At 34.6% G+C, this 11,089-nt stretch overlaps 2 protein-coding genes across 3 annotated transcripts in view; both read right to left on the bottom strand.

The window, feature by feature from the left end:
• The window catches only part of LOC107439359 (uncharacterized), a gene marked incomplete in the record, with an annotated part of 53,505 nt that overhangs the window by 32,582 nt on the left and 9,834 nt on the right, over window positions 1–11,089 (bottom strand).
• LOC122272005 (signal peptide, CUB and EGF-like domain-containing protein 2) lies at window positions 3,103–8,278 on the bottom strand. Its single transcript, XM_043054927.2, has 3 exons — window positions 8,095–8,278; window positions 5,248–5,395; window positions 3,103–3,383 (listed from the first exon to the last, which is right to left on the bottom strand). Exons 1-3 carry the CDS (start codon window positions 8,113–8,115, stop codon window positions 3,103–3,105), a joined length of 450 nt encoding a protein of 149 aa, XP_042910861.1. The 5' UTR covers window positions 8,116–8,278.

Genomic DNA, 11,089 nt, shown 5'->3' with positions numbered 1-11,089 from the left:
ATTATGTTAAAAAATCAACACAAAAATATAGATTTATCGTTTCTTAAGGGATGCAAAAATAAAATTTTGGGAAAAAGTATTTTTTTTCCTAAAGTTAAATTTGTGAAGGTACCGTTAAACGGTAGCAAATTCGGCCTGGACAGATCCCTGTAAGAGTAACCCATGAAGTTTCAAATTATGAAAAAGTTTACAAAATAACGAATGCAGGATTACTTTCCAAGTGCGTAATCCTGCAATAATTTTGAATTTTTTTTTCATTTTAAATTATATAATTAAATCTAGGGTTGCCTGAACTCATTTTCTTTATATTTTAAATAACTAGCCATGAAAGAGAATTTGAAATTTTATAATTAAATCTAGATTCAATTAAACTCTTTCTCTATATTTTAAATTATTTGCCATGTTCTCTTTTGTGGTGTAGAGTCCTCTTAAGTATTGCCTACTATGTTAATATGAAACATTATTTTAAGTAAATATTTATTTAAATTTGTTTTTTACATTAAATTTGTTACAAAATGTTTTATTTTTCGATCCTTCAGATAAATTATTCTTTACCTTATATAAGCCAAATTTTGCTCTTTTGGAACGATTTGCGCATGCGTAATTAGTTAATCTTACATTTAGCTGCTAAACCAGTGGTTGGATGTAGCGCACTGCAAGTAGTGAGACTACTGTAGTCGCTACTTTTTTTCGTAGTTTGTAGTGCAGTGCTCTACCTTTTTTTTTTTAAAAAAGTAGTATAGTGAGTAGTGCGATACAAAGAACAATAGTTTGTAGCGGTTTTTGACAACTACTTTAAAAAACTAGTTTAGAAAAGAAATACGAACTACTTTTTCGAATTTGATGGGTGCAAATCTTCGCAAGTCCATTAATGGATACAGGGCTGGATTACCCATTATGCCATGGCCTGGGGCCCCCTTAAAAAAAATTTTTTTGAAAATAAATTTTAAAAAAATTGAGAAAAACAATGATTTAAAAAAAAAATTACATTTCAAATGTATATTAATAAAATACAATAATTTTTTTAGTTCTAATTTAACAAAATAAAGTGAAATTTAATTTAATATTTATGTTAATTTTAAATATGCTTTCTTAAATGAAAAGATATATAAATACTTTATATTTGAATAAATAAAAAATATACGAGAAAAAAAAATTTAATCTAAGGGCCCCCAAAATTTGAATGGCCTAGAGCCCTTAATCCGGCCCTGAATGGATACAATTAACAGAAATAACGTATTTAAAATCGAGTATAACTACAGTACAGAACCCGTTATCCGGAAATCGGAAAACCAAAAAACCGGAATGAAATTCGATAAATTTTCTCGCCATTTTTAAAAAAAATTTTTTTTTTTTTCCTCGTAAGATTTTAGGATTTTTCTTTCTTTTTTGAGAGATGTTTACCTTACCATCATTTTGGAAATAATCATTAGTGTATTACTTCATCGTTTTTTCTTCTTTTTAAGATTATTCAAAAAATTTTTTCTAGTTGGGTTTAACAATAAAAAAAACGGCTTTTTGTAGCGATTCAGAAAACCGGAAAAGTCAGTTATCCGGAATAGCGATGGTCCCGATCGTTCCGGATAATCGGTTCCCTACTGTATTATATAAACTAGCCATTTCGAAGAATAGATAATTAATCACTTCGGTTACACTTTCAAACGCGAATGCACACTTGTGAAATATTGATGTTATTTCAAAGAAATGGAACGTATTTTCGATTTACTTGATGTCTTAAAAAAAATAAGAGAGCATTCAACATTTAAAAAATTGCAACTATTTGTTAATTTCGCATTTCTTATAAATATCTGTCAAAAAAGGCAAAATGAACGAATTCGAATGGAATAACAAACTGGCTCATATAAACATGAATAAATATTTGTTTACTTTTTTCCCTTATGCTTAATGTAAGCTAATTTTTTTAATTCAAAACCATTTTAAACATAAGTGTAAATTAAGTTCTCCAGCGAAGTTCGTCTTCTTAACGTACTGAAACAGTTACTAAATTCCAAAGTAGTTTGTAGTCACTACATTTGAAAAATTAGTTATAATTGTAGTTAACTGCATTTGTATCAAAGTAGTTTTAGTTGTAGTAAACTACAAAAATAATGTAGTTTTCCTGACCACTGTGTTAAACATTTGCAAGGGTGTCTAAAGGGATCGGATGCACTGTGAATGGCGCCTTTTTTTTTCTGATTTTTGTCAAATTTCTATGTGCTTAAAAAATTGCATTACCTAAATTTTCAATTGTGTATTTTTCTTTTAATTGTAAAAAAGTTTGTTGTCACGTAAAACTTCAAAACAATTGATTTACAAATATTGAGATCAGGTGTGTACGAAAACTCCGGCTCTTAAGAGTCCACACGCAATTTCTTCATGCCTCGTCGTCATAACAAGATCTACATTAGCACAGGAGGTCCAAGCAATAGCTGAGTTATAAGCACAAGGCCCCGAGTTACGGATGAGAGTAGCACAACTAGGTACAACTAGACAAATTTTCATTTTGTGTCTTAGCTAAACTAACCGAAATTAGAACCCGAGCGTAAATATTTTCCTCATTAAAGCCTCATCTTTGCTCTGAATATAAACAAAAAACGGTTCTTAAGAGTGTGAGGAGGTTTTTCCTTTCTACGTCTACAGAAATTGAATCCACGGCATGGCAAGCGATGCTTATTATGTTCAGAAGTAGGAGAAATCTTGTTATCTTTTGCAAAAAAAAAATTTTTTTGAGTGCTTCTCACACTTTTGTATTGATATATTTTGCTTTGGGTATATTGATACAATATTAGAAAGCACTCCTTTTTGCGGATATAATCGTGTGAGCTGATGAAGAGATTACATCTTTTCATTTTTCTGTTTTCCGGCTTTTTAATATATATATATTAAAAAATTGTATTTTAAATATTTTATTTTAATAATTTTTCTTCTTCTCTTTTCATTAATCTTTATTATTTTCCACAATGAAAAGAAAAAAAGTTATTAAAATAAAATATTTTTGAAAAGTTTAAATTAAAAAGCTGGAAAACAGAAAATGAAAATATAGAATTTCTTCATCAGCTCACACAATTATATCTTCAAAAAGGAGTGCCTTCTAATATTGTATCAATATTGCCAAAGCAATATGTATATTGTATAAAGCAATCTAGACTTTGTATCGGGAATTCTTTTGTTAGACCTCAAGCAGAGCAGTAAACGAAAGCAACACTTACTGTCTTCGGCACCAATGCAATCATCTCTTGACTTGGAACCTTTTGAGTCTGTGGTTTTGCCTTCATCACACTTATCACAATCCTTCTTTCCATAACTCTCTTGGTAGTAGCCGACATCGCACATGCTGCACTCCACTGTGTTGGGCTCACTGTAGTAGCCAGGCATACAAGGAACTTGGTGAACATAAAAACACTATTAAAACACTTAACGGAAATCAATGATATTTTTATACTTTTTGTAAATAGAATTTATGGCTCGCTATTTCTTCAATATTCCCACTTTTCCCACTCCGTTATCATGGTTTCTGCAAATTTTGATTTTTCTCCATGCAAGTACTTACAACTTCTTATTGAAATGTAAACTGCCGTGGTGAAAAAGCAAGATTTTTTCATTTTATAACAGCCGATCCAGTTTTTTGGGTTTACGACTGCTAATGTTCGTGGAGGCCTTGTAGTTTTGAACCCCATCCAGATGACAAGGGAACTCCTGGATCAAGTATTGGGAGAAATTTTGTCTTCGTGGAGGACCTTTTGATGGAACTAACCAGTTTGCTTTAATTGTAACCGCATGTGCCTTACATGGAGAGGGAAACCACGAAAACCTCCCACGGTTGGCCTGGCGGCAAGGGAATTCTAACCCATGATTCGTCTACCACTGAGGATATTTCACGTCAGCACTGTGGTCGGTGCAAGCCGGATGCGGAATTCGTACAGACCAGCCATTGCTGGGATTCGAACCCGGTTCACCTCATGGAAAGCGAACGCTCTATCCCCTGATCCATCAGTCGAAACCATGGTAACAGAGAAGGGAAAAGTGGGGAAACCATGATATTCTATTTACAAACACTGTAAAGACATACAAAATACAGGCAAGACCCGACTACCGACAAAGACCGATTAGGTTTGGGTCTGGGCCTAGAATTATTGAATAGAGAGAGAGAGATACTTAGAGGGTAGTCTTAGAGACCTAAGCAGAACATTATAAGTATAAAAACATTACATTAAAAAAATTATTTCTAACGTTGAACCTTTTTAAAAAGCACGAAGGTAAACTAATGGAGTATACCAAAATGGTTATAGGCCGGGATAGCCTGGTCGGTTGGCCGCTGGGCTTATGTCCGAGAGTTCGTGGGTTCGGACCTCGGCGGCCGAAGACTCCCCATGTTGTGAAGTGACTAATGCACGTCAAATCTGTTGAGTCGAAAAGTCCTCTATGTTCCCATAACAAATCAATACCTCCGGGGGTACTGGATTGGAGATCGATCGTTCTCTGATTCAGGTCAAAATTACGATCTGTGGATGAATGAATGGGTTCGCCCTATAAACGGGTGCGACGTATGGTGTGGCAGAAGTCGAATTCTTGGCCATAGATGGCGCCACTGAAAAACAAGAAACGCACACTCTGCCATAAATTTGCTCGGTTTAACCAAGCAGGCTTGCCTGTGTGGCAAGTAGCATTAGAAACAACAATAACAACCAAAATGGTTTGAAAATATATGTTTTCAGAAAAATGGGAAGGGCAATTCGTTTAGAGATAATCTTGATTTTAAATTATTTGATTTGTTTTACTTTAGAAGAAATTGGATATGAAGAGAGAATACGTATGTCATTCAAATAATAAGTATGCACATTTTTAGCAATTTTGGACCTCCTGGCCAAGAAAATAAGTTAATCACAGAACCCTCTCATTCCTCTATAAGAAAATCGCCAACTTCCTTGTACCTCTTTTTTTTTTTTTTTTTTTTTTTTTTTTTTTTTTTTNTTTTTTGTTTTTTTGCTTTGACTTTTTCTGCAGCGAGTTAATTTTAAGATTAAATTAAAAATGTAAACTTTCCCGAAACAAAAAAAAATGCATGCTTTTAGTCCTGTCATAAAATTTTGAGTAAAATACTTTTGTGTTTTCCTTCTGTGTTCAAAACGCTTGACCTCAGAAATTTCCTCGCTTGAAGGAGGATTATTCTGTTCCCCAAATTTAACTTTATATCAACCCTCCATTGTTGGACTTCGATCCCAAATATACAATTGTGAATGAACTTACAGCATCTTTTGTAATGAGCTTTGACAAGATGAAATCCAGCTCTACAGGTGATCAAATGCTTCGTGTTAAACGTCTTCATGTCGGCTTTCAGGCGACGCTCAGGATCTTGGGCCAACGTCTGCAGCTCCTTCTCTACTACACTCTCCGCCTAAAGAAAGTTTTCATCTTTATTTAAAAAACGGTTTCAAACAAATTTTACAGGAGAGACGAAGAATGCAAAAATGGGCTTTTGATTGCAGTTCTCTAGATTTTATAACCGTCGTTGAACAATTGACTCAATTTTGGGTTTACGACTACTAATGTTCACCTCCGTAGCCTTGTCATTTTGAACGCAAATCAGGAGACAAGGGAACTCCTGGATCGAGTACTGTGTGGAATTTGCCTTCGTGGAATTTACTTTTTGATAGATCTAACCCGCATTTGCGTTACATGGAGAAGAAAGTCACGAAAACCTCCCATGGTCAGCCTGACAGCAAAGGGACTCCAACCCATGATCCGTCAACCACAGAGGATATTTTGCGTCAGCACTGTGGTCGGTGTGAGGTGGATGCGAAATTTGTATCGACTGGGATGCGAACCCGGTTCGCTTCAATGGAAGGCGAATGCTCCATCTCCTTAGCCATCGCGACTCTAGTTCTGTAGATTAGTATTTTTTTGGGCCTGGATTGTCTGGTTGGTAAGACGTTGGACTCGTGTTCGTGAGAACGGAAGTTCAAATCTCGCCGGCAGAATAAATGAAATGTGACTAGTGCACGTTAAATCTGTCGGGGGTCACAACGTCCTTCAAGTTTCCCTAACATATCAATACCTCCGAGGGTACTGAATCGGAGATTGGTCGGTCTCTGGTTCAGGTCAAACTTACGATCTGTGGATGTATGAATGAATCTGCCCTGTAAAACGTGCTGCGATGTGTGTGTGACATCCGTAGGTGTCGCCACTGGGAAGCAAAAAAGCTCCCTCTGCCTTAAAATTCGCTTGGTTTCCCAAGCAGGCTTGCTAACATTGGCATGTGGCAATAGAAACAACAACAGTGCTTTTTTTTTCTTCTGAAAAATGGCCACTAATATTTGAATATTTTCAGATAACTGAACTTTCATTATGAGCGTAAAAAACTTTTTTTAGAATTAGTTATTTCCGTTGCATAAATCAAATTTGGATTCCAACTTTCACTTAATGAAACCAAGTTTAATCGAAAATTATTTTAATGATAGTTATGTGGAGTGCCCAAATAATACTAGTCGAATAACATAACTATTAATCATGTTTTGATTTGACGAAACATTTTTTTTTCATTTATGAACTGATGGATTCAAATAAATTCGTATTGTGGTTCATCTATTTACCTAAGTTAATTTTTTTTTTAAATTAGTCTTTTTTCTGAAACGATCAATACTTGCTTTTACTAGGCTATCACGGATGCTGTAGATTTATAATAGTGGTATAAAATTGGGGCCGGGATAGCCTGGTTGGCAGGGCGCTGGACTCACGTTCGTCAGTGCGAACGGGAGTTCGAATACAGCCGGCGGAAGACTTCCCGTGTAGTAAATGGTCATCGGTACACGTTAAATCTGTTGGGTCAGAACGTCCTCCATGTTCCCATAACAAATTATACCTCTGGGTGTAATGAATTGGAGTTTGATCGTTCTCTGGTTCAGGTCAAAATTACGATTTGTGGATGGATGTATTAATGGATCCGCTCTTTAAACGGGTGTGACGTATGGGTGTGGCAGAAGTTGAATCCTTGACCATGGATGGCGCCGCTGGAAGACAAGAACAATCGCACACCTTGTCTTAATGGCGTACGACAACAACAAGAACAACATGCTACTTCAGTGGAGTTACTTCAGATCACATACTCGCTTTGGTGAATGTCCGAAATATTTGTCATATCCGATTAGATATTAATTTATTCGATGATATTATTTTATTTATTCGATATTTTAATAGCTGCTAAGGATAGATTAGGAGAACATCAGTCTTCCGAAGACCAGTTAAATGCATGCTGGGCAGTGGCACCTGACATGAAAAAAAACATTGATGTGGGGCATACCGGGCAGTAACACTTAACAAGACCTAGTATATATTTCAGACTTTTACCAAAGTGACTGTGTGATTCTTAACAATCATCGGTGGAAGTCAACAACCACCCATTTCGGCCACATATTCGGTTTACAGTAATACATAATACGATACCTAAGATATAGCTCGAAGGGTGAGTGAAGAAGTAATACAGCATTTGGGGTGAGTTTTTTTTTATTTTTAAATCATATTTCACGACAGAGATGAAAATAAATTTTAATACTTCTGCTAAAATGTCCCGAACTCATACTTACGGTTGTTTGCGTGATTTAATAGCTCCCGGGCTGGGCAATAGCACTTAACCATAAAAAAAAACATTGATGTAGGACATACCGGGCAAATGTATGCGGGGCAGCGGCTCTGAACCCTAAAAAAAACATTGATGTAGGTGATGACTGTAGGTTATACCGGGCTGTGGCACTTAACTAGACCTAGTATATATTTTTATACTAGGGCGTATAGACATTTACCAAAGCGACCATGTGATTATTAACATTCAACAGTTTAAGCCAACCGGTTTCAGTAACATGTCTATTTTCTTAAACACGCATTTCGAGACATGTCCAGAATAACGATTTCACCGTCGCTTTGTTCTTTCATTGCAGCACCGTTTCTCCTACTCTGTTTTCAGGCAAGCTTCACCTGGAACGTGGTACGTAATTGGTTCTTTCCGTCACGTGGTAATTTTTCGTTCATCGAAGCAAGACAAGGTTCTCCATTCCGCAGCTTTGTTTTCTAGGAAAAAAACTATAAAAAAAAAATTCATACTTGTTTGAGGCCATTTAGCATCTTTGTTCTAATGCATTCTTCGTCACATTGATCGTCTGCAACTTGATTCAGTGCTTCGTAAGAGATGAGGAATTCACAAGACTATATCAGAAAAAGTTCCATTGAGTCAAGAAAATATCTAATTTGGTAGCCATACATCTAAACTATTTGTAAAGTAATAGGAAATACAACGTTTTTAAAAATTGATTCACCCTTTCATGATACGTGCTGCCATCTGCTGGTAATTTCAGAAAATGCAAAAATAAATAATTATAAATATAAAAAAATACAAGTAAATGAGTTTGTTTACATAAATGTGAGTATAGTTTGTCTAAAGTAAGAACTCCCCTAGCCATTTGTCTGGATCCGTGACGGTGATTATGGTAACGAGGTACAACTACTTCAAGTTAGGTTGGGGGTTCATTGTTAAGGACAGGTTTTGTCTCGGGTCGAAGAGAAAAAGGGAATCTTTTTCTTCTGTCTATTGCGTTAACCCTAGAGTGAAGAGAAGCTACCCTCCCTGAAATGCACTATTCTTGTTTCCACAGCAGCAAACGGCCTCAAACTTTGTGACGGGGGGAGTTCTTACAGTAGACAAACAATAAACGGTTTTGTTTACATAAATGTGGGTAACAGTAAAGGTAAGTGTGGGGTCAACACTAAGGAATTATTTTTCTGTTGTGCGATATGCGGTCATTTATTTGGTCATTTCTCATGGAGTTTTGTACTTATAAACTCAGAATTTATAAACTCGGCTGTTTATAAGCATAAAAAGTTCAAGTTTATGACCGATTTGTTAGCGTAGATAAAATTTTGAATCCACCCCAACCTTCCCTTCCAAAGAAATGTGTTTAAAAATCAAATTGATTTTAGGTAATAAGCGAAATGAATTTATTTTTACAAATTAATATCAATTCCAAAATATTAAACTTAGCATTACAAGAAAAAAATGGCATCATAAAGAAATGATTTAAGATAATAATAATATACATATAATGTTTTTTGTTATAGATTAAATTTAATTACAGACAAGTTGCAAAAATTGTACTGCAGTGACCGTTGTTATTGGTTAGTGTTGCCCTCTCTGCACGGCTCATAGTTACTCTTTTAAAAATTATATGTTTGTCAACTCTTATGGCTCTTATGGCCTTATATTATATGTTCGTCAACTCTTATGTTTGCACGGTCCAAGTTCTTGAATTTTTCTCTCCAAGAAATTGAATGATTCATGAATGTCACTGATTGGTCTGATGAAAAAAACTACAAGTGCGAATAGTTCATATTCAACATTAAAAAATCGTACTAACATGAATTCAGATTTAATAAATAAATTCAAATAAAACCATGGTGACAGAAATAGATCCTAACAGATTACTTAATTTGATTTAAAATATTATATTCTGAAGCTGCATCCACAGAGACATAAACTGAATTGGATATTTTGAACAGTGTGAAAAATAAATACAATACAGCAATAAATTGTGAGGAAGTCGAAGGCAGAAATGACGAAAAAAATCCCTAAACCTTCATATGATAAAACGTTAAAATCATTTAAAACAATTCGATAGTGGATAATAATTTACAAGATAAAGATGCATCGATTGCAATTTTAATTATGCCTATAGTGTTTATTAATTTAAAACTTGTCTTGTGTCGTTTAAGTATTTCAAATGGTGCATTCTATTTAACGAATTTTTCATATAAGGAACTTTTATCGGGATTTAGCGACCACGTTAAATAGAGGTCCGACTGTAAATGTAAAATTTTAATCGAAATCCAGGACTGATTGTTTGATCAACCTTTATGATGAACAACGTGTGTGGACAGCTTGATAAATGTCCTTTTTTTTTTAACGATTGTCTCTCCTCTAAAAAGATCCTATTATTTCATGAACCATTAAAAACTCTTGTGTTATCAAGCCTAGTGATGAAGCGAGAGACAATGTTTGTTGTCGGGTAAATGTTTGATTTGTTAACTATGTTATCTTCCACTTCATCGCTTTGTTTGCTGAGTATTAAGTACGCTATTATTTAATTTAAGATAAAATATCTCGCTCAAACGGAGGTGCCTATTATTTTCTGCTATATTGGATCCCTTACAGAATCAAATCTAATTCAGAAAGGAAAAATGTCCGAACGAATGAAACAAGGCCAATTGTATTGTCAAAACATTTTCGATTAAATTGTCTCGTCAAAAATTTATTCGTTCTCTCATAAAGATTCAATGTTTTTTTTGTTTCTTTCGTAGAAAAACTCAAAAGAGAAAAACAAGCCAACTCTGAAAAAGAAATACTGGTGTAATGTAAGAAATAACGATAATTAGCAGACTTGATTGATCATCTCTAAAACTACTGGACAGATTTTAGTGAAATTTGATATGTACATAGAATGATACAATACAAAACAAATAACCATTCAACAATCGTAATACACACTCATGATAGTGCGTAACACTCGTTGTCGTCAGGTTAACCGTGGGAAATTCTCGTGGTCTACCTCTCCATATAACGCAAATGCGGATTAGTTCCATCAAAAAGGCTTCCACGAAGGCGAATTTCTTCCAGTAATTGAACCAGAAGTTTCCTTGTCTTCTGGATTTGGTTCAAAATCACAAGGTTACGTGGTTGAACATTTGTAGTCGTAAACCCGGAAATTGGGTCTGCTGTTCAACGACGGTTATAAAATAATATAAAATAAAATTGTTAAAAATTAAAAAAGAACAACATTTTTTTCGCGGAAAAGTTAGTGATTTTTAACTCGATTCAAACAAGCAATTTTTGTATCTTTAATGTAAGCATTTTGGAATTGACTTGGAAACTCGTAATAGCGCACTTTTCTTAATAAGCCGTACTCGCTATATCGAACTTTAACTGCATTTTATTTCTATTATATAGCTCAATATCAAAGCGAGAATAAATTTTGCAATTGTGCAACCCGTATTGATCTGAACAAAATTATCTTAAACAAAATAAAAATGAATATATATATGTCCCGAA

Source organism: Parasteatoda tepidariorum, chromosome 10, assembly GCF_043381705.1.
Source record: "Parasteatoda tepidariorum isolate YZ-2023 chromosome 10, CAS_Ptep_4.0, whole genome shotgun sequence".
Lineage (NCBI taxonomy): Eukaryota > Metazoa > Arthropoda > Arachnida > Araneae > Theridiidae > Parasteatoda > Parasteatoda tepidariorum.
The sequence above is the reverse complement of the archived record's forward strand: the minus strand, read 5'-3'. Positions and strand labels throughout refer to the sequence as shown.

Coding starts and splice junctions, on each gene's coding strand:
- LOC122272005 (XM_043054927.2), bottom strand. CDS start 8,115: ATGCTAAATGGCCTCAAACAA. Junction 5,396..8,094: donor TGCTAAATGGCCTCAAACAA/GTATGAATTTTT, acceptor AACTTTCTTTAG/GCGGAGAGTGTAGTAGAGAA. Junction 3,384..5,247: donor AGCTCATTACAAAAGATGCT/GTAAGTTCATTC, acceptor ATGTTCACCAAG/TTCCTTGTATGCCTGGCTAC.